Genomic DNA, 23,060 nt, shown 5'->3' on the forward strand with positions numbered 1-23,060 from the left:
GTGATTATTCTCAAAATATTTAATTAATTATTATTTAATATATTCTTTAATCACTTAATACAATACTTTACTTATTATATTTTTCACCAATCACAATACTATAAAATATCATTTATTTATATTTTAAAATTACTGAATAATTATCCTATGTGATCAGGTTTGTGTCCAATCACAAATTCTTTATTTTTTTTTATTTTTCAATTATTTAATATAAAATTATAAATTTTATTATTTTCATCAATAAAAAATATAACGGTGGTGCTATATGCATTAATTAGTGTTATGCTATTATTACTGACTTCACCTATTAATTAAATTACAAATGTCCAAAACCTTTAAAATTATACTACATCATCTGTTAGTATTAATACACTAATTGCTACATCTATACTATATATTAAGCAAAAGGAAATTTTTAACCCCAAGCCTTGTGGGAGCTCCAATCTCCCAATCTAAATTTCTTGATTTAAAAAAAAAATAATCTTAACATTTATTAACTTCTCCTAAATCCCAAGTCTTACCCTCATAATAACACTTTAATGCATTAAGAACAAGCATAAAAAAAATTCTTTGAAATCCAACGCATATGAATTCCTTGAAAAGTCCCAACACATATGATTATTATCCATCATAATAACACTTTAATGTATTAAGAACAAGTATAAAAAAAATTTCTTGAAAAATTCAACACATATGATTATTATCAAAATATTAAACTTTAATATCATATAATAATAAAAAAAAGACATTTAATTCTTTAAAAGTCCAACACATATGATTATTATCAAAATAATAAATTTTAATATAATATAAAAAAGGGAAAAAAAAAGACATTTTTTCTTGATTTTTTGATTTAAAAAAAAAAATCTTAACATTTATTAACTTCTCCCAACTCCCAAGTCTTACCCTCATAATAACACTTTAATGCATTAAGAATAAGTATAAAAAAAATTCTTTGAAATCCAACACATAAATTCGTTGAAAAGTCCCAACACATATGATTATTATCCCTCATAATAACACGTATTAAGAACAAGTATAAAAAAAATTTCTTGAAAAATCCAACACATATGATTATTATCAAAATATTAAACTTTAATATAATATAATAATAAAAAAAAGACATGTAATTCCTTGAAAAGTCCAATACATATGATTATTATCAAAATAATAAACTTTAATATAATATAAAAAAGAAAAAAAAGAAGACATTTAAAAAAAAACATTTAAAAATTACAATTCACATATATAGATAATTGTAAATACAATCCGTGTATAGCACGGGTGATATGTTAGTATAGTATTATTCAAAATACAAATAGAGCACGACGTGTTGTTGCCTCCGTACCAACCAATAACTTCTCCAAAAGCATATAACGCTCTTCCCTTCCCTGGATTGCTTCTGCTACAAACACACATCTCTCTCTCTCTCGTCTGTGCTTAGCTCTCCCACCAAAACCTAACTTCAAATCCAAATCTATAACTGAACCATAAATTTCGTTTCACATTTATCACTCGAAGCCTCAGTGAGTGTGTGTGTGTGTGTGTGTGTAAGAGAGAGATATGGAATTGGAGCAGTCACTTCCGTACGATCGGCCATCGATGACTTTCGATGAGGTCTCCATGGAACGCAGCAAGAACTTCGTCAAAGCCTTGCAGGTTCGATTCTTTCAATTCCTCTTTCAGATCGGCTTTGCTTATACATATGCATAATGGATGTTTTATTTGATATATGGTTAGACTTTTTATTTTTTTACTTTCTGTTTGGTTGCTGAAGTGGAAAATTGATTTTTGAGATTGTTGTACAAGGTGTTGTTGAATGAAGGTTTTGTGATAACTCCCAAATAAGCCATCTCCTTTTCCAATATTTTTTTAAAATTTATATCAATTTTAATTTTAATTTTAATTTTTTTTTTCCAGTCTGTGACAATTTGTGACAATTTTTTCCTTTTTTGGAAAATTCCAAAAAAAAAAAAAAAAACTTTCTTTCTCTGTTTGGTTTGCTGAAAACAACTAGGGATGGTTCTACTTGCTTCTGTTTAAGTGGTGGGTGACCTTATAAGTGGAAAGTCATGTGGTTGATATTCATTTTCTTCAATTAGTCGATACATCGTGCTCTTTGCGGTGCACTGGTTACCCTTTTAGTGTTAAGTTTTTGCATTTTTTTTCCTTTTCAATCTTTAATAAATTAAGAATTGACAATTGAGTTTCAAACTATTTTGTTTTTTTGTGTCAATGACAAGAGTCTTTGAATGATTCTAATGGGTAGGTGTTACAACAAGCTAATGTTTGAAGTTACAATTTTGTAAAGTTCATAGGTATACAATATTTTAATACTTTATGTATAATTATCACTTCTCTCTTATTCTAGGCCTTTTAATAAATTTCATTTGCTATGTTATGCTGTTTAATCAAGGTGCTTGTCCAGGGATCCTTTAAGTTTAAAAAATTGTACAAACTTGTTAATTCCTTTACATTTGCAGATTCAGATAACTGACATAGCTGAAACTTTTTTATTTCATCAGCGATTTTCGAAAGTTGCAGTGATCTATTCTTATGCTTGATAGCTGTTCTGTGCTCATTCTTGTCGTATATTTTGTGCAGTAGTTTCTTCCAAATAATTTGTCGATCAGTACTGCTCCATGTTTGACTGCAAATTGTTGTGTTAATGACTTAATGTCAGTTTGATCCTTATGTCATGACTATTTCAGGAACTCAAGAATTTAAGGCCTCAACTTTATTCTGCTGCAGAATACTGTGAGAAGTCTTATCTTCGTAGTGAACAGAAAGAGAGGTAAGATCACTGTAACTTTGACTTTATTTGAAAACTTAGTGAAACGAATTTAAGTCTTTTTTGATTAGTTTGTTATAGGAGAGTCCTAGGTGGCTATTTATTTGTCAGAATTTACGTGAGACTTAACTGACATTTTCTATAGTAGGTTTTTAACTGAGTGCTTTACTAACCTATAAGAATATACTGAATTGTTTGTCAATTGTTCTCACAGTTCAATTTAAATGTAGTCAGAAATAAAGAAAAATATATATAAGATCAGTGCTCATACCTTTTTTGAGCACTGTACTTATTGTGCTTATCATTTTGCCAAATGGGTGTTCAGATTATACAATACATGGCTCTTACCTTCAGGATCAATTCCCGCGGCAGTTAAAATGGCAACATCTAGGCATATAATTCCATTTGATTCTTTTAAACAAAAACTGATTTAGGGAATCACAGTCAAATATTTGTTAAAGGCTGTTAATGCATATGCTGAATATCTTTCACCTTGAATCTTGTGTTTTATAATAGTTTCTTCTGCACTATAATTCAACATGTGGCACATGGAAGGTGGTAGTAAACCTTTGTTTGATAGCCCCTGTTTCACTAGTGCATCTAAGCAGGTTTATCAACCAGGCAATTCTAGACCTTTTGACAACTATGCTTAATTTCAACGTACTCAACTTCATCTATGGCGTCATGACCTGTGGTTAAGCAATATCGTTTGATCATGTTGGAGTTACGTGTTCTCAAAATTTGGTCATGTGGAATTGTTAGATATTGAATGATGTTGATGATGGCAATTACAGACAAATGATGGTCACTATTACAGTAGTAAACTATGAAAACCACAACAATGATCATTGCTTGTATCTATTGAGTTTAAAGGTATTTATTAACAGTGTGCATGCCATTTATTAGGCACACTTCTGCTTTTACTAGAAATTTAATTCGGCAGTTTTTAGGGTCCTTGACAACCTAAAAGATTATGCTGTACGAGCCCTTGTGAATGCTGTTGACCACCTTGGAACTGTGGCTTCCAAATTAACTGATCTTGTTGAGCAACAAACCTCAGATGTCTCAGCCATGGCACTTAAGGTCTCATGTCTGAATCAGGTAAAATATTTGTAATTTCCCTGAAAAAGCTGAAAAAGAAGTTTTAGTAAGAATGTTATCTGTTATCTGTTATCTGTTATCTGGATAGGAGCTGAACTTAGTTTTTTGATGAAGCAACTACTAACATGTCAAACATACACGGATAAAGAAGGTCTCAGGCAGCAGCAGTTGTTAGCATTCATCCCAAGGCATCACAAGCATTACATTTTGCCAAGTAAGATTAATAAATGTATATTTGTTCTACAAGCGTTATATCTGTAGGATGAGACCCTTGACATGTTGTCAGTTTCCCTCTTAACCATTTCTTTGGTTTAACACCATGCTAGATTCTGTTAGCAAGAAGGTACATTTTAGCCCGCACATACAAACAGATGCTTGGCAAAGTCATATTCAGACAAGACCTCATCATTACCCTTCAGGTACCTGATTTGATGAACAATGAATGCTTGCTTCCTGTCACTACTTGTATCAGTGTAGGACTCTTCTTGTGACTTGGCATTTAATTTGTATGTTATCAATTATCCTGACTATAGGCATCCCAGCTTCAAAAACTCTGTCTTGGCATTTAGCATCAGAAACTAAGTCTACCTTAAAAGCAGCCCCACATGCTTTGACGAGGTTAGTCCATGAACTTCAGTACATAATGCCAAAAGTTGAGAGCTTTATCTTTTCATTCCCATTTCTTATGGAACTTTTGCTAATATTTGCAAGAGAGCATGAAAGTTTATGATAGTATTTATCTTGCAGCAGTGACAATCCAAAAACTTCTGAAAAAACTTCTGGGGTCTTCCACTTAGTGGGTATGCATAGGTTTTGCTTGCAGTTATGCTATTGTTGGATGGCGCCTCTCCCATGCAAAATGATAACCCCATGCTTCCAATTTTGTATTTGTAGATGCTGAAGAGAGTACCCGAATGAAATCCTCAGCAACTCATCTCCAGTTGTCTGGCAGAGGGCATGCTTCAAGTGCAGCTATGCAACCATTCAGTGCTGCGCGGAGGGTAATTTCAAAATCAAGAAGAACTCAAACATGCCCAACGTTCTTCTAAGTGAATGCTTGATTATATGAGTAAATGGATGAACATATTATTGACATGATGTTCTCTTATGTCACCCACATTTTCCCTTTCCAAATCCCTATCCAAATCCATGATCCAAACACAACCTAAAGCTTTTCCTAACATGCTTGCTGATCTTCATAATATCCGTTTGGTTGGAATTTATTTATTATTTATTTGTTTACTTTGCCTTGGTACTACATATATTTCATGCTATCTGCAATTAAATCTGTTCTATATATTTGACGTGTCCGGGGATTAGATAATGTCATCACTAGTTGTTAATCTACAATCACATAATCAAATCTGCCCAGACCTTGTACTTTTCAGTTGCCCTCATTATTGATTACAGATAGATGATGGGGTGACTGTTTTCTGCATTTTGTGGTAACCACAATGGTTAAAGCCATGGAGACTTGAGTTCTAGTTTTGGATGTTTGTCTTTGGAACATAGTTATGAACATTAGCAATGAATCTTGATGTGTGTATTTTGCAAAGAATAACTAGAAATAATTTTATTTGGTTGTGCAGAGGTATGAGATGTCTGTTTATTATTTTTACCTTTTTCTTCTCTTGTTTTTGTTTCTGAAATGGGATTGGAAACCCCATCAGTTTTTAATACTTAGAATTATTTCTTATTTTAGTCATGGAAAAAGTTGCAGATTTTGGGTCAACCGGGATGGTGTAAATCATGATTTGTTCAATATTCTGACTCTGCAGCAGAATTTATGTCCCATGGTCTATGCAGATGATATTGTCCTTAGTAGATGAAACTAAAAAACCAAATTACAAACTTGGAGAGCAATAAAGTCCAAAAGAGTTTAAAATAAGTAGGAATAAAACTGAATATATTAAATGTAATTTTAGTAATTGGAGATTATGTGAACAATTGAAGTAAGTTGACTCAAGCAGAGTAGTGCTTCTAACATATTATGTGGTTGATAGATATCAACAAAATTAAAAAGAAAATTTTTATGGAAACAACAATTAGACACAACTCATTAACTGTGCCAACGGAAAAAAATAATTCATGCGTAGTTTCTTCCATTGATTGGGATACGAGACTTGGTTTTACTGTATGTATTCAAATATGAATTTGATTAGATGATCTGATGACTTAAACATCTTTTGGCATGGAGATGTTTTTGCTGGACCACTCATGGGTGGTAGGAGAGAAGCTCCATACCTTATGCTTGCTCATGTTGTAAAATATCTTGCCCTGTGGTTGAGAGAAATGCCAAAAAGTTCTTATGAGAGTGATTGTAATTTGCAGGAGGGCTCGAAACCTTTGACAGCTTTCAAGTCATTTGACAACCCAAACCGGCTTCAGATTATTCGCGCACCTGTCCGCAGCAAGAGTCTGCTGTCATCTTTCTTCGTAAAACAGAAGAAGACAAAACTGAAGACCATCTCATGAATCCTCACTCAATGAAGCAAATCGACTATACCATTCAGCAAACCACCCGCATTGTGTGGGTGTAACAGCCTATGCTTGTTGGTGATCACTTGATTCATCCATTAATTGCTCATATATCTCCAAACCTTTCGTTTGGTGATCGATAACAAGAAGTGCATCATCGTCTTGGTTCGGATCAGTGTTATGTTGTATTCTGTCTTGTATGTATGTATAGTTAACTAACTAGCAGTCCTGTTGTGAAGATGGTTTATATTGATCAAGCTTTGATGGTTAACTCTAATTTCTGTTTCTTGTCCTAATTATCTGGGATTTCAGATCTGGAAATTTACTTACTGTTTTCTTTGGAAAATCAAAGCAGGTCAAGAATTTGCTTGATATGGTGGGAACTTATGAGAGTCTGTCAAGTTTTTGTTCAAGTGTTCGTTTTATCTTGGCTAGGAGTGTTTCATATTGTATATAAAGACTTGAGGGCTCATAATTCGAGAGTAATTTATTAGGCACTCTGGCTGGCATAATGTTTTCAGAGATAGTTATGGAGAGCTTTATTTCCCCTCATTAAAAAGTCCAACTATATTTTTTCCCAATACACACTTGCTTATTTTTATATTTTGTTCAATACATAATTCACCATGTCAAAATACTTCGACCTAGGACTGAGCAAGGAATCCGTAAAATCCGTAATCCGATCCAGTCCAGTCCAATCCGATAGGTTTGGATTGGTTTTTTAAATCCGCGGTTCGGTTCCGGATTGAAGAATTAAAAATCCGTAGTACACGGATTGGTTCTGGATTGAACCCCACGGTTCTGGATTGGAACCGATCCGGACCGTATACAAATAGTATATATTTTTATTATACATCCTTCCCATAGTATCTTCTCTTATTTTATATAAAATCTAAACTCAAACCTAAAACTGTATAATATTTTCTTTTATTACTTTTGTTTGTTAGTTTTTAGTTTTAATTTGTAATGGTTTAAATACTTATGGTGAAACCAGTTTTCTTATGGTTGTTTAAATTCTAGAACAATATGTCGCTATTATAGAAATAGATGTTGTTATTGTGGAACTAATATAGCGCTATGTTTATATTTTTATAAAATTAAAGTGTTATATATATATATTTTTGTTATTTAATTATGTGAATCCGTGGTCCTAAACCGATCCAATCCGTATTTAAATGGATTGGTTTGGATTGGTTCCATGATTGAAACGGATTGGATTGGTTCCAATTTTTCAGGAACCGTAGATAACGGATTGGTCCTGATTTTACCCCAATCCGGTCCAATTCGGACCATGCTCACCCCTACTTCAACCTTCAAACCCTAACTTTACTAACCAACATCAGTCAGCCACTTGCGGCTTCTGTCGAACCACCCAACTCCTCTCCCACACTCTTATCGTAGTCACCCCCTCCCTCACTTTTCTCCTACCGCCCCATCCCCATAGGGTTAGGGGTAAAAAGCGAGAAAAATTGGTTGTAGAGTTGGGTGTTTGGCATTGATGGCGGTCGTTGGTGTTGTGTGACTAAAAATTGATTTTAAAGTTTTGCTCAAAAGATGGGTGTTTGGCGTTGATGGCGGTTGTTGGTATTGTGTGATCAAAAATTGATTTTAAAGTTTTGCCCAAAAGGATAATTTGATCGAGAGATGAAATTAAAAAAAAAAGTATGAATTGAGTATTATTTATACATTTATACGATTAATGCATTAGCAATAAAATGAAACATAGTATTACATAAATTAAAATTTTAAGAAAGTTTAGTATAATTATGTGTCAAGTTTATGAAATTCAATATATTTGTTTCAAATCTTAAAAAGTTTAATTTAATTTTACTAAAAACTATTATAACTATTTTGATAAAGCAAGCTAAAAGAGAATGCGTTTGCCGGGAGTCGAACCCGGGTCTATTGCTTGGAAGGCAATTATCCTAACCGTTGGACTACAAACGCCTTGGTGTTGGAATTTAAATTACAATGATATTTAAGTAAAGGTCATCCAAATTCCACGTGATATTTCGACGCCTGTGTTATATATTAGGAGGGATGAGATGAGAGTGTCGGTGCATAGTAAAACTCGTGAGATAAAGAAAATGTCCTAACATTTTTGTCACATAAAGGCCTTTTGTTGTTTTTTATTAAATCAATTATTATTATTTAAAAAAGAAGAAGAATGTCAATAGATGAATATGACACCGAATGATAGCAAGGAAACCAATAAATCAAACCAAAGGATGCAGACATTAACCCAAGCTAGCTCAAAAACATTTAATAATAATAATAATTTGGGATAGGATTTCTAAAGTATAATATACATAATCATACTTGGTAACCCAAATTTTCATATCCCGAGTAGCTTGAATGTCTTAAAACGACATCGTTTTAAGATCAAAACGACGTCGTTTTGATATATTTAAACCATACAAATTTGAACTACCAGACATTTTTGTAATATACGAAGTTTTGAAAGATAATTTATAATTAAAAAATACTAGTTAGATGCAGTGATGTAATTGAAGATAGGTACAATCAAGGAATGATTAGTGTCAAGCAATGAAGAGTAAAGAAATAAATGTTTAATAATTATAGATTTATATTAAAACTGTGCCAAAGCTTTATTTTTTGCATCGTACGTCTTGGTTAACGTTATTTAATATAGTTTTTTCCTTGACCAAAGCAAATAAATATATATTATTATTTTTTGTTAACCTTGGATGAAAGTAACTTTGAGTAACTATTCTCAATAGCTGGAGTTAATTATTCGTAAAAAAATAGAAGATTTAACAATAATGTAATCAATAGAATTAACGCGGAATAGATAGAATAAAAGAATGTATTTTAGAATTTTTGTGCGACTCTAGAATTTTTTATAAGGCATATTATTATTAAGGAATAATATGCCTATTGAACGATTAAAAAAAAAAATGTTTCAAAAAAGAAAAAAGTTAAGAGATCTTTAAAAATAAGATAAAAATTTCACACTGAATGTTGAATATTAAATTTTCAACTAATTATGCTTATGCTATTGTTAAAGTATACCACCATCACTATATTATTACTGACACTATTATTGTTGTTACTATTATTACTCCATTACCATTACCTCTCTCTATCACAACTATTGTCGCATCATTAACACTATTATCCCACCGCTATACAACCATTGTGACCACCTATCCTCTATTCTAGTTATTACCATTGTTGCTGCCATTATCACCATGACCCTATGACAACCAACGCCAATATACTACGAAGGCACTATGTTATTGTTGTTACCAACATTTTATTACCATCATCATCGCCGTTCGTTCATTACTATCATTATGTTGCCACCACCATTATTGCCATTGCCAATTCCATTTTATCAAACAACATAATTAAAACTAATGTTTAAATTTTAATACATGCCAAACAATTTTTTAAATTAAACAATTCAACAATCAATTCAATACTTAATTTCAATTTTATCAAACATCTTCCTATCATATGTGTATATATATATATATATATTAGAACAAACTTTATTTTCCCTCTTGACTTTTAAAAATAAGCTCATAATTTTTTATGGTTTGTAAATTATACTACATTGCGAAATATTTCATCCAATTTAACATCTAATATGAAACACTTGTTAGGAACACAAATGACTAATTAAAAATACATTTCCTAACTATAAAATAGCGCAAAATGCCCTTAATTTGTATAATGTGAAAGTTATATATTGAAGTATTTAGTCTTTTTATTAAAATTATCAATGATATAGGTAATGTACTTTAAGCTAAAAATTATAAATATATATATATATGTTTATTTCTAAATGTTATGATATAAATGGCACATAAATCTAAAGTAAATTTTACCCTGTATATTATAGACTTACAAAACATTATATTTATGCATTATATTCATCTCTTATAGCATCTTCAACCCTTCATTAATTTTATTTTATTTTATTTAATTTAACTAGTATGTCACCCGTACTATGCACGAGATAAAATAATATATTATTTATTAAAAATATGATAATTATATATAATTTTTTTTTGTATTTTGTCTGTCGTAAATAAAATTTTATATATAAGTTTAAGAGTTTTATTTCAAATGTTCCTTCACTATAATATATAGTACAAATAAATTAAAATTGCTGTGTTGACAATTAATAATTAAAATTATGTTTTGTTATAAAAAAATGACATAGTTTTAATACGTCACTATTTTAGAATAAAAATAAATGAATTTTAAAAAATTGTCATATTGGTTTTTGAAAAGGAAATAATTAAATAAATTTTAAAAACTTAATGAGTAAAAAAAGAATTATCGTAACATGTAATTTAAAACATCAAAAAAAATAGTTAAAAAATGAATTAGAACTTTAAAAAGATGTGATTACACTAAAAACTAATGCCATATTTATTAACAAGTATAATTTTAGGGCAAATTACACTAACAGTTCCTATAGTTTAGGGGTAGTGTCACTTTTATCCCTGACTTTTCAATTATAACACATTTGACCCTCAATTTTGAATCTTGTTCGAAATAAGGACAATTGAACATACCCTTACTTAATTTCAAGGGCAAAATCGTCAATTTGATAAAATATAAACTAATTTGACAAAAATAAATGTCAAAAAAATATTTTAAAATTTTTAAAAATTATTTCTACTCACCAAAAATAAAATTATATAAAATTGATAAAAATTAATAAAAATTACATGATTAATTTTTAAAAATTAATTTTACACGATCATCATCCAAATACATAATAAAAAATAATTTGGTAAAAAAAAAAAATAAATGTCTAAAAGATTTTTCAATTTTATATAATTTTATCTTTAGTAAGTAGAAGTAATTTTTAGGGCAAATTACAAGCACCTCTCTCGAGGTTTGGTGAAAATACAAATTCTCCCCTAAGGTTTGAGAAATTACATCACACCCCCTGAGGTTTATATTTCCATAACAAATTGCCCTCTGAAGTTTTTATTTTCATACAGATTCCCCCCTAATTTCTCCTAATTTGTTATGAAAATTTGACCTACAGGGGGCCATTTGTAATTTCTCAAACCTCAGAGGGAATCTGAATTTTCACCAAACCTCGAGGGGGTGTTTGTAATTTGCCCTAATTTTTTAAAATTCAAAAATATGTTTTTGACATTTATTTTTGTCAAATTAATTTATATTTTATCAAATTGATGATTTTGCTCTTGAAAAATCCAATAGTATCTTCTATTGTCTTTATTTGAAACAAGATTCAAAATTTAGGGTCAAACGTGTCATAATTAAAAAGTCAAGGACCAAAATGACATAAGTTCCAAACTATAGGGACCATTAGTGTAATTCACCCATAATTTTATTTGGATATCTATTTATACTTTAACATGCTTATTTAAAACAAAAATAAAAATAAAAATAAATTAAAAATTAATAATTTTGAGTTTTAAAATATGATTTTGTAGACCTGCTATATTAATTTTTGGAAAGAATATATTTTCTTACAAAAATTGAATATTAGTCTATGAACAAATCTTATAAGATTTAAAATAAAATTTATAATAGGAAGAAATTAATGATATTACAACACATGCATTTTAACAATTTTAAATTTTGAAAAAAAAAATAGATTAGGACCTTCAACTTCAATTATCGTACAACATTTTTATTTATATAATAATATAAATAAGGATAGGTAATAGATAGATTAAAATTAATTATAAATATAGCTATATTTAAAAGGACATGGTTTATAGTTATATTTTAAATTCTAAAATTTATTTTTTACTTCCTATATAAAAAGATTCAAAATTTAAATTATATATGATTTTTTTTCTAAAAACATAAGAAACCACAATGGAATAGACAGAGAAGTACCATAAAGAAAGAGAGGAGCTGCACATATTAAAGATAAATAATTAAATAATTGACTAACACGTTTAATAGTTTTGAAAAAATAAATTAGAAATAATATTTTCTTTTTATAGTTTTGAAAAGCTATTATATGTTTTTGAAGTAATGTTTTGCACCAACTGTTAATTAACCATATCATGATATCAAAAAATATTAAAAGTAATTTTTTTTATAAAAAAAAGTAATGACATACAAATATAAAATCAAAAATTTTAAATTATATATGATTTTTTTTCTTCTAAAAACATATGAACTCACAATGGAATAGACAGAGAAGTACCATAAAGGAAGAGAGAAACTGCACATATTAAAGATAAATAATTAAATAATTGACTAACACGTTTAATAGTTTTGAAAAAATAAATTAAAAATAATATTTTCATTTTATAGCTTTGAAAAGCTATTATGTGCTTTTGAAGTAATGTTTTGCACCAACTATTAATTAACCCATATCATGATATCAAAAAATATTAAAAGTATTTTAAAAAAAAAAAAAAATTAATGACATACAAATATAAAATTAATACAAAAAACTTATTAATAATGATTTTGTTTGGATTTTGATCTATCACTTTATAATGAGTGACATGTTTTTTATTATACAAATAACCCTATCACGCCATTTCAATATAAAAATTCTAGTAAAACAACATTAACCAATAAAAAATAGTTATAAATAAAAAAATAGATAATGGTTGGTAAAGAGGAGGGAGAAATGACACACAAAATATGAAATACAAAAACAAAAAATGGTCGTAGATAAAAAAGAAGAAGAAAAAATGGTGTACTTAACTGATGAAAGAGTTTGTTTAAAAAATACAATAGACTAAACATGAAAGAACCTCCAAATTGTCTCATAAAGAAAGTTAAAAAACAATTAGTTTCATCATTTTATGAATGTAATATTTATAGGATGAGAAAGACAAAAATGACTTGGAAAAAGTATAATATATAATGGTTAGAGTTTTTGGGTAAGAGAAAGAATTGGTTAGATAAAGAGTGCATACAAATAGTTTTTTTCATCTTTCATTTTCTAAATTATAAATCATGGAGCCATTATAAAAAATAATAAATTATGAGATTTAAAAAAAAAAAAATATATATATATATATTGTATAGATATGCTTAAATTTATTTCGAAATAAAATTGTGTTGGGTCATGCTTAAGTGTGCAACCCCCTTAAGGTTGCACACCATATGCAACCCAATTGTTAGCCGTTAGATTACAATAATTGATCAAGACCATTGAATTGTTTAATCGTGAAAAAGTTGAAACCGGGGCAACCGGTTAATGCTTGTATTTGCATGATTGCATCCCACTCACTCTCTGTATTTCGTCTCTATCTCTCTCTGTTCTCCTCTCTGTGTAAGGTTGAGTCAGTGTAACCGTTGATTTCCATTAACAGGGAGAAGCCCCTGTTGGGTTCGTTCCATTGACGAAGCTCTGTAGGGAACAGTATAACGGGCGATTTCCAACAACAACGTAACTAGAAGGCTGTGTTGGTTCCATTGCTGAAGAGAAGCCCTTCTCTCGAACTAGATATGAGGTATGGAGCTGTGTCCCTCTCTCTGTCTCCCTCTCTGTCTTTCTGGCCCGTTCACTTCAGCTATTTTCCCTCAACTAAACCCCCATCCTAACTTCAACCGCTCTACGCTTCGCTCCAACGGAAACCCCTCCATTGGCAGCTAACCTTTCTCTTTCTGTTTCTCAAGCGAGTGTTTGTGTTTGCACAAACAGGTAACCCGTGTGAAAATGTCATGTTTGTGTTTGTGTTAACAATTTTCGGTCATCAAGTAATTGTTGGTAGTAATGTCATGTGCAGTATGGCCCCAGCGGAAGTTAAAAGGGAAGGTGATGATTATGACATTCCAAATGAAGCAGATGACATCCGTTTGATGAATGAAAGTCGGGCAGAACCTGATCATGGTTGCGAAGCTGGTTCGAGCAATGAAGAAGCAACCAACATGAACGTTGAAGATGGCGGAGCCGATGTGAAAAAAGAAATGGTTGACGATGCTCATCGCAATGACATGGTTGGTGATGTTGAACGTGCTATTCTGGAACAGAAATTTGATTCGGTCGAAGATGGAGAAGATTTCTACAATGCGTATGCTAAAGCCAAGGGATTTAGTATACGAAAATCCAGATTTAACACAAATAAAGAGGGAAAGGTCGTTAGTAGGCTGTGGTTGTGTTCAAGGGAAGGTCAGAGATTACCAAAATACTTGGACCGTGTTGCTGAGAAGAGTAGAGCTCCCAAGGCACTAACAAGAGTAGGTTGCAAAGCCCAATTTCGCATACGGTACGATGCGGATGCTGGTGAAGGGGGAAAGTATGTTGTGACTCACTTCGTCGCAAACCACAACCATGAATTGGCGGAACAACACTGTGTGATGTATCTGAGGTCACATCGTAGTTTAAACAGCGGTGACAAAGCTCAAGCAATGGCTATGCGCAATGTCGGTGTGAAGACTAGCCAAATCATGGACTATATGGTAAATCAGTCCGGGTCTTATGAGAATGTTGGTTTCATCCGCACGGATCTGCACAACCATATTCAAGCCGAACGTAGAGCAGAAGTTGAGGATGGTGATGCGCAGGGTGCGTTGGTTTACCTATGCGCAAAACTTGATGTTGATGCACGTTTTTTTTACAAGTATGATGTGTGTAACGATAACAAGTTACAAAATCTGTTCTGGGCAGATTCGAAATCGCGGGCCGACTACACAAAGTTTGGTGATGTGTTGATATTTGACTCAACTTACAGAACCAATGCATACAAGAAACCGTTTGTCATGTTGGCTGGTGTGACTAGCCACTTTAGGACCACGATATTTGCATGTGTTTTGCTAGCTAATGAGACAATTGAGACATACACATGGGTTTTGGAAACATTTATGGAGGCGATGGGCAATAAAGCACCTGTGTCCGTACTGACAGATGGGGATAAGTCGATGCGAGAGGCAATCAGAAGAGTATTTCCAGATGCAAGACATCGATTATGTAATTGGCATCTTGGGAAAAATGCTGTTTCAAATGTTCACATAAGTGGCTTTGCACATGCTTTCAAGCAGTGCATGGACATGGAAACGGATGAGACAAAGTTTGAGCATGGCTGGACGACAATGGTCGAAGAATTTGGACTTCAAACCAACAGTTGGGTGTTGGAGACATATGAGAAGCGTCATATGTGGGCTGAGGCATATATGCGTGGACATTTCTTTGCTGGGATGAAGAGCACTCAGCGCTCGGAGTGTATGAATGCTTATTTCAATCCCTTCCTCCAACACAAATTGAAGCTATATGAATTTGTTAGGCACTATGATCGGGCTCTTGCAAGGATAAGGTATAACGAGGCTGGAGATGATGCTGAAACAAATAACACTTTTCCGGTATTGATTACTCCATTGCGAGATATAGAGAGACATGGAGCTGAGCTATTCACCCGAAATATATTTAGAATGTTCCGTGATGAAATCTTAGAAGAAGGGAAGTTGAATGTGAAGGATGTGTTCCCTTTGCCGGATGGTCAGAAATGCTACTATATTCATAAGTACAGAGTGAAGGACAGATCATGGATAGTAACACACAGTCCAATGGATGCTGCAATGAGATGTTCTTGCATGAAGTTTGAGTCGTTGGGGCTACCTTGCTGCCACATGATATGTGTTATGAAAGCTGAAAATTTAACGCAAATTCCCCCAACTTGTGTGCTGCATAGATGGACAAGGGCTGCAAGCAAGGATGGCCAGCAATGGCCTCAACCCTCAATTGATAGCACTACAACACAGACGGCCCGGTATGGGATATTGTGTTCTTCCTACAACGAAATGTGTTTCTATGCCTCGCAATCAACAGAAGGTTTCAAGGATGCTAGGGATGCATGTCTTCCGATGACGAGCCGGATGAAGGAGTTATATGAGAGGAATTTGAACGGTGGGAATGGAGACAAAGGGAAACATTCATTCCGTCGACAATTTGGAGTAGAAGATCCTGATGTTGTGAAGACAAAAGGGAACCCAGGACGGGCCTCGTCCAACTGTCGAAGACCAAGAAAATGTGGGAATTGCAAATGCATTGGGCACACAAAGCGAACGTGTCCTAAGGTTCGGTTTAGCCGAACAGTGGGTAATAACTCAGATGCAGATACACCCCACATAACTGACCGTGAGTACAATGCGGAGTCATTGCCCGTTCGCTGCAAAACTGGGTTGGTGGATCCAAGTACACCGCACATTAAGCAACGACGACTATTTTTTGATGTTTCTCCTGATTCCAAGCAGCCTGTGGGCCAATACGGTAGTGTTGAAGCAGCAGTGTGGAAAAATGATTCGAACACAATTGATGAGGTGAATCAGGTAATTGTATAATTTGTATGATTTACTTATTCCCTTAGCTATTGAAAACACATGGAAATAATGTATGTAGTTTTCATTTTGCACGGATTGCTGTACGTAACGTGTAAATAATTGGTTATGTACAATGCCAGGAAATGGCACAACGTTACTTATGTACAAGGCCACGAGTTGTAAATTTCCCATATTGTTTAGAGTGATGTTGTCATTTGTGTTTGCAGTGACTTGTCATTTTCAAAACTAACTGAAGGTGAGGTGAGATATATATGGGTTGTCTGTGTGTTGTTTTGGGTGGGGAATTGGCTTATGTCTGTATTCCAAGATTCCTATTGCGGGTTGCTTGTTTCTGTTCCATATTTGGTTGGATCTAACTGAAGGGTTTTTTGCAGTGTGGTTTATCAACTAACGATGTGTTTCGCTTCGTATTGATTTGTTATGACTTGTGTCCGTAAATTAGTATTATATTTCGAGTAAAATACGAATTTTGTCCAAGTGGGTTTGCAAAATTACATACCAGCACATGCATTTTGTATATAATCCAAGTGGCAGTTAATTTTGGGTGTTACTTGGAAAAAGTAACCCAACGAACTCGTTACTTTATCTCCATGCCGATCGGTATATGAATTACGAGTTACGAACAGGAGTTGTGAAATTATTTAATGTTTACTATGGGTTTATTGTTAGTAAAATTATGGTGGGCCTATATGGACAGCAACGAAGCAGTAATTTAAAGTTGACAAGTTCAAGAAGAAAATCAAGCAATTGTGGTATTGGTTCAAATGCCTGAAATGGATGAAGACTTCTTTCGATGAAGTGATGGTAACAAAGTAGAAAGTAACGAAGTAGAAAGTAGAAAGTAGAAAGTAAGTTGTTGTGTTGTTGTGTTGTTTGTAACAAAGTAGAAAGTAGAAGGGAAAAAACTACACAGAAGTTACAATGTAGAAAGTAAGTTGCCACCTGTCGAAGTGCATATAATTGAAGTTACCACCTGTGCCCAGGTCCTTTTAGCCTTTCCTCGACAGATACAGACTCCCAATTCGTTCATGTTTCCTCTTGGAGGGTGGCCACTAAATCCATGAGCACTGCCAGTAACTGCTCCAGCGTGTAAGTCAGGTGGCATGCAAGATTCAATGTTAGTTGAATGGAGCAGTTGTTGGGAGGATGTGGGAAAAATAGGTGCAAAGAGGAATTTTTAATCTAATATACAATCAGAATGTAGGTGAAAATATGAGTGAACTTTTTTTAAAAAAAAAGTAGTTCCCATTTTTTTGATTATAAACCCGAGATGTATATTTTGTTTTTGATATAAATAAGTTGTGTATTTTCGTTACGTAAAATGTAGGACAACAATTGTGTTTAAGTCATTACAATACAGAAAAAGGTTATTTCAAACGTATTTTCAAGTTTACCGACATTGAATATATTTTGATTAAATTACAGGGAAAATTCAATATTTGGCAGAGTTTGATGATTCATAGTCAGGGGCAGTAACTGTGAGTGGCCAAGTGTTGCAGTTCATTGACCCAGTTTGCAAGGACTGTGGTTGTGTTTAGTGGACAATATTCTGTCGATTTTTGTCTCATAATGATGAGGGACATGCCCCACAATGGTGAAAAGGAAGGTCGACAGGGAAGAGTCAATATTTGGCAGAGTGGACTTGAAGATTCGAAGTCGGGGCAGTTACAGTGGCAGTTATGGTGTAGACGTGTGGGATCATGCAATGATGGGCCACAAAAACAGTATACGGATATCAATACTAAACCTCCACTTCTCTCTGTCGAGCTCCCTTTTCTTGTGTTTATTTCATGGCCACCAACTGTTTTAAACTTCTGTCGACAGAGCAAGGCTCCTGCTTTGTCTCATGCTTCCTCCTGAAAGTGTGCCCGCTAACTCCGTGACTGGTGGTAAAAACTTCCCCTATCACTTCTAGGTGACCCACATGCAGAGAGCCCACTTTCAGGTCGTGGACATTCCTTCAGACTTGGCCACATGCCCTCGATTAAGTGGACCATCTGTCGACAGAGACTGGCAAAACTTGGTGCAAACAATGGCCCCCATGTTCAAGTTAAATATTGCGGAAGTGATTGAGACCCCCCCAATCACCACCCCCCCCCCACACACACACACGCGTGGGGGCTGCTGTTTGGAGAAGGAAAAAAAAATAAGAAATTGAAAAAAAAAAAAAAGTGGCCAATCAGAGAGAGAGGGGGTCATGGGGGTCCAAGTCATATGATATTTAACTTCAACGAGGGGGCCATTGTTTGGGCCCAAAACAAACATAAAGTACAGCCCAATGTAAGAGCTTTTAAATATACTGGCCCCATCATAAGCTATAAAAGACCAACCCTTTCAACTTCAAACCACTTCATTTCCCTCTGATTCGAACTCCCCAGACTGTACTCCTTCTTCTCAACCATTGCCGTTCAAAACCAGAGCACCACAAAACCCTAAGCCATGGCACCGAAAAAATCTCAACCATCTCCAGCTGAGGAGAACAATGAAGACCTACTCCGCTTCCCGGACCCTATCAGAGCACTTATCGCTCCTCTAAAATTTGCTGCAACCCTATTGCCCAGCCCAAGCTCTGTCGCTAAGGCTACTCTAGGCCCTACCTTCGCGTCTTACTTCCCAGACGAGCTAGCTCCATACTATCCCCTTGGTAATGGTGAGAACCTTCTTCTCAACCAAGCTGGACTCAAGTGGACTAACTGGAATGTCAGCAAAAACCCACTCAGAGGGTGGAGGTCACCAGACTCTGATTGGCGAAGCTGGGCCAGGAGAATTGAAGGTCACGACGCCGAAGTATGGAAGCACCAGGGCATTGCTGAAGCAATTAGACTGTCGACTAAAATTTATGACGTGGAGAAAGGGCTGATTGCTGCTGCTGCATGCTTTTGGTCGCAGTCTAGTAACTCCCTACTCCTCAATTTTTGTATGATTTCCCCTACCATCTTAGATGTAGCTCACTTGACTGGTCTGCCAATCTTGGGCAATCCAATTCATGCTCTCCTTGAGCCTCCAAAAGTGACATTTACTTTAAACACTGACATGTGCTATACAGATTTTGCCAAAAAATACCAAGGCAAGCGTGGTTCCCCTATCGATGACAAAGAAAGAACTGCTTTTTACTTACTTTGGCTTTGTGAGTTTCTTTTTTGTGTCCCTGGGTACAAGATCACGAAAGAATACCTCCCCCTTGCCTTGTGTATGCAAGACGGCCAACTTATGGCTTTAGCCCCTTATCTTCTTGCCACCCTTTACAAGGCCCTATTTTCCTTTGTCGACAAGAAGATTTCTGGCAACTGTGGTGGCCCCTTCTGGCTCTTCCAGGCCTGGTTGTATGCCTATTTCCCTGAGGCACGACCCCCACCACCTAACACCTTGAAACCTGTTTGCCACTCCTATGCTGAGCAACTGCTCACTTATAACAGCCATTCAAAACTCACTTTCACAAATCATCTTACCATGTTTTACAACCTTCCTTCGCAGAGACCTTCCAACCTGTACATGCCATTTCAAAACTTTGAATTCTCCTCTAGTAGACTTCGCTTCCTCTTCACAGACCCTTCTGATTTACACAATGAGCAAGTCCAAGAACAAAATGAGAGTTGGAGACACATTCTCACCTGTAGACATGTCTTGGTTGGCTGTTCCATATCCTCCGCCAAGCTATCCAGCTGCAGTTTTGAGACATACTGTCCCAATCAATGGTCCAGGCAATTTGGTCTTTCCCAGGCTATCCCTTATCCTTATTTCCACCCAACCATCCATGAGGAGATTGGGTCCAGAATCCACTTGAAAGATCCTACACAAGCTGAATCCATTCTGACAGAGAACACCAAACTTTTCCAAGATTTTGGCCCCTTCTTCTTCAAACCTGCTTCGGACTGCTCGGCTGCTTTTGACCATTGGTGGGGACTTATGACTGCCATTATTTTCTGCAAGCCACTTGAAAGCTGCCTTAACGATACTTGTATTCATATTCAGGGCCGCATATCCTCGCCTTCCAAGCTTAAGGCTACAGGTATCCTTCCTTCATATACTTCATATCCCTGACTGTGTCATGCAATTTGTTTTGTTTTTTTCTCTACAACACTAACTTGTTTAACCCTTGACAGCCAAAATTGTGCCTGCTGCTGAACCATTGGTTAGGGACCAACGTAAAGGCAAGGATCCAATGGATGCAACTACTCAGACAAACACCCCCTCAGTTCCGAAATTAATGGCAGACTCTTTCGCAGCCGCGCAGACACAAGCACAGAGAGGAGCTACCACCCGTACCCCTGCTGAGACAGAGGTCACGGCGAAGAAGAGAGAAGAGCCTTCCACTGCTCCTGCTCTAAGCACAGACCTAAGTGAGTGGGATATCCCTCTCAGCCAAATGGTTGGCGAAACAACATCAAATCCTTCAGGGCAGCTCTACCAAGTAAGCCTTCACTTTACATATTTACAGCATCTGAATTTGCATTCACGCCCGACTGATCACTTACTTTTGTGCAGAGAAAAAGAAGGAGATTACTCCTTGCTGCTGCTGATGATGACGATGCTTCCACTTCTCCTCAACACATTCATCAAATTCCCAGTCCAATCAGTAATGTACCCACAGAACCCACTGTACAACCAACTCCACCACCACCTGAAGCATCGCAACAAACTTCCTTACAACCTGCTTCACAGTCTTCGCCACAGCAATCCACACAGTTTGCATCATAACATCCTTCCACTTCTCCTCAACACATTGTCCCTTCTGTCTCTAGCCCTCAACCATCACCATCCAACCCCTCCAATTCCCAAACGTCAAACAAAGAATCACAGAGGATTGAATTTGACATTTCAATCAACAGCCAATCCTCTCCAACAGATGACAACACAAAATCCCCTCAACCAGAAGTTCACCACAACCAAGGTAAATAGAAATACAAATGTTACTGTTCGTTTGGGAAAAAAAAACTTCTCTTTAAGTAACTGGTATTGTTCTCCAATTTACAGGGATGGACATAATACAGGACTCATCTCCACGACCAATGGGCGAGACAGAACTTGAAGGTCCTCATGACTTTCCCCTGCTAGCAGAACCAGAGAAACACCCTCAAGGCGCTGATGCTGCCATCTCATCAGTACCAGAAACAACTCGTCCTCATGCGACAACCACAGCTGAACAAGGCCAACCGTCTGCGTGCACGTTATCAGGACAGGTACTACCATTTCCAACCTCATCCTATTTACTCTTTATTACTTGCAAGCATATATTCTCACCAAACTATTAATGTTCACAGGCCGTCGGTCCATGCCAGGATATTTGGGCCGAAGTTTCTATTCTTCAACAAGATCTAGACGAAATATCCCCATTGCCTCAAAGGCTACATCTGTTTGATGCTGAAACTCAACAAACCTTAACCACCTTCATCAACCTCATTAACACCCCAGTTGAAGAAATCATTCTCCACAAACCTGATGAAACCTTGGCCTGTCTTTCTGCTGTTGTAAACCTCTCCCCTAATCCTTTCAACCCCATTCAACTAAAGCAATTGGCCAAGATCATCACAGAATGGCCAACCCTTTCAGAGATGGTTCAGACTTGCTCGAAGGATATTCAAACCAATAAGGATTTCCTAAACGAAGCCCACACCATATCTACTTCACTCAAACTCAGCCAGCAGACCTTTGCAGCCATTCTTCAGCAACACTCAGCACTTGAACTTGAGGAAGCCAAACTCATGGCAGAACTTGCCTCTGTCCGGCAAAGAAAGGCTCATCTGCAGCAGCAACACGACCAGCTTAATCAAGAAGCAAGGATGATGCTCTCCCAAATTAGACATCGTTCTGCATCCATTCAGACAACTAAAGCTGAGTTGGACCAAGCCCAAGCCATGCTGGCAGATGCTCAATCAGAGTGGGGTGTTCTGTTCCCCAAATCCTAGGCTAGTTTATATATGTATTCTTTTGTATTGCACACCTAGGAATGATTTGGAAAGGTAGGAATGATTGCCTTTTTAATGATAAGATTGTTGATGGGCCTAAATTGGCTAAGATGGTGAAAGTGAGGGTTGCACTTTGCTGTAAGCAACGTTATAGAGGCCTACAGTATTCAGTGGACGACATATATTGTATTCTGGATAGTATCAAAGTCTCATTTAGGGGGTGGTGTTTGGTGTTTTTTGAAACTGGGGTGCAGGAGTTTGGTCAAGCTGTGGTATGTAGGATTTTGGTCAGTCTGTGGTATTACCATATCTTCTTGGTGGCTACTTTTGCTCTGCTGTGCTTCAATGTTGCTATGCTTTGCCTTATTTTTGGCTTGTTGCTCTGGCTTAGTTTATGGGGTCAAGCATGCTCATTTCTGGTTGCTGCTCTGCTGTGCTTCAAATCTGCTCTGCTATATATGTACTCTGCTGCTGCTATATAGGATCAACGAATAGGCTTAAGTCTGCTGCTGCATATT

The 23,060-nt window shown here is 35.2% G+C and overlaps 3 protein-coding genes and 1 non-coding gene across 5 annotated transcripts; 3 read left to right on the top strand and 1 right to left on the bottom strand.

Moving 5' to 3' along the window:
- Positions 1 to 1,344: 1,344 nt before the first annotated feature.
- On the top strand, positions 1,345 to 6,647 carry LOC114281059 (protein ABIL1). Of its 2 annotated transcripts, none has more exons than XM_028223506.2 (9): positions 1,345 to 1,659; positions 2,712 to 2,794; positions 3,742 to 3,892; positions 4,007 to 4,106; positions 4,219 to 4,311; positions 4,426 to 4,510; positions 4,640 to 4,692; positions 4,787 to 4,893; positions 6,224 to 6,647. In XM_028223506.2, exons 1-9 carry the CDS (start codon positions 1,564 to 1,566, stop codon positions 6,365 to 6,367), a joined length of 912 nt encoding a protein of 303 aa, XP_028079307.2. In that variant the 5' UTR covers positions 1,345 to 1,563; the 3' UTR covers positions 6,368 to 6,647. The 2 variants fall into 2 exon arrangements, with proteins under 2 accessions (XP_028079307.2, XP_028079308.2); XM_028223507.2 differs by having other exon boundaries at positions 1,347 to 1,659; positions 4,643 to 4,692.
- Positions 6,648 to 8,245: 1,598 nt separating this feature from the next.
- Positions 8,246 to 8,317, bottom strand: TRNAG-UCC (transfer RNA glycine (anticodon UCC)). Its single transcript has one exon. It is a non-coding gene; the product is annotated as a tRNA-Gly (tRNA).
- A 10,758-nt stretch (positions 8,318 to 19,075) lies between these two features.
- LOC145791689 (uncharacterized) lies at positions 19,076 to 21,334 on the top strand. The gene is made up of 3 exons (XM_082872106.1): positions 19,076 to 20,645; positions 20,740 to 21,047; positions 21,122 to 21,334. The coding sequence occupies exons 1-3, from the start codon at positions 19,076 to 19,078 to the stop codon at positions 21,332 to 21,334; spliced, it is 2,091 nt and encodes a 696-aa protein (XP_082728232.1).
- Positions 21,335 to 21,344: 10 nt separating this feature from the next.
- Positions 21,345 to 22,542, top strand: LOC145791690 (uncharacterized). Its single transcript, XM_082872107.1, has 3 exons — positions 21,345 to 21,527; positions 21,611 to 21,816; positions 21,898 to 22,542. The coding sequence occupies exons 2-3, from the start codon at positions 21,613 to 21,615 to the stop codon at positions 22,540 to 22,542; spliced, it is 849 nt and encodes a 282-aa protein (XP_082728233.1). The 5' UTR covers positions 21,345 to 21,527; positions 21,611 to 21,612.
- The last annotated feature ends 518 nt before the right edge of the window (positions 22,543 to 23,060 follow it).

The sequence above is a fragment of the Camellia sinensis genome, chromosome 5 (assembly GCF_055761805.1).
Source record: "Camellia sinensis isolate YWXY chromosome 5, ASM5576180v1, whole genome shotgun sequence".
Taxonomy (NCBI): domain Eukaryota; kingdom Viridiplantae; phylum Streptophyta; class Magnoliopsida; order Ericales; family Theaceae; genus Camellia; species Camellia sinensis.

What these genes read in the sequence shown, in the direction of transcription:
- LOC145791689 (XM_082872106.1), top strand. Translation starts at nt 19,076, where the DNA reads ATGGCACCGAAAAAATCTCAACCATCTCCAGCTGAGGAGAACAATGAA. An exon ending in TTCCAAGCTTAAGGCTACAG is followed by an intron (nt 20,646 to 20,739) that starts GTATCCTTCCTT and finishes AACCCTTGACAG; the next exon opens with CCAAAATTGTGCCTGCTGCT. An exon ending in CTTCAGGGCAGCTCTACCAA is followed by an intron (nt 21,048 to 21,121) that starts GTAAGCCTTCAC and finishes ACTTTTGTGCAG; the next exon opens with AGAAAAAGAAGGAGATTACT.
- LOC114281059 (XM_028223506.2), top strand. Translation starts at nt 1,564, where the DNA reads ATGGAATTGGAGCAGTCACTTCCGTACGATCGGCCATCGATGACTTTC. An exon ending in CAAGCATTACATTTTGCCAA is followed by an intron (nt 4,107 to 4,218) that starts GTAAGATTAATA and finishes ACACCATGCTAG; the next exon opens with ATTCTGTTAGCAAGAAGGTA. An exon ending in CATTCAGTGCTGCGCGGAGG is followed by an intron (nt 4,894 to 6,223) that starts GTAATTTCAAAA and finishes TGTAATTTGCAG; the next exon opens with GAGGGCTCGAAACCTTTGAC.
- LOC145791690 (XM_082872107.1), top strand. Translation starts at nt 21,613, where the DNA reads ATGGACATAATACAGGACTCATCTCCACGACCAATGGGCGAGACAGAA. An exon ending in CGTGCACGTTATCAGGACAG is followed by an intron (nt 21,817 to 21,897) that starts GTACTACCATTT and finishes TAATGTTCACAG; the next exon opens with GCCGTCGGTCCATGCCAGGA.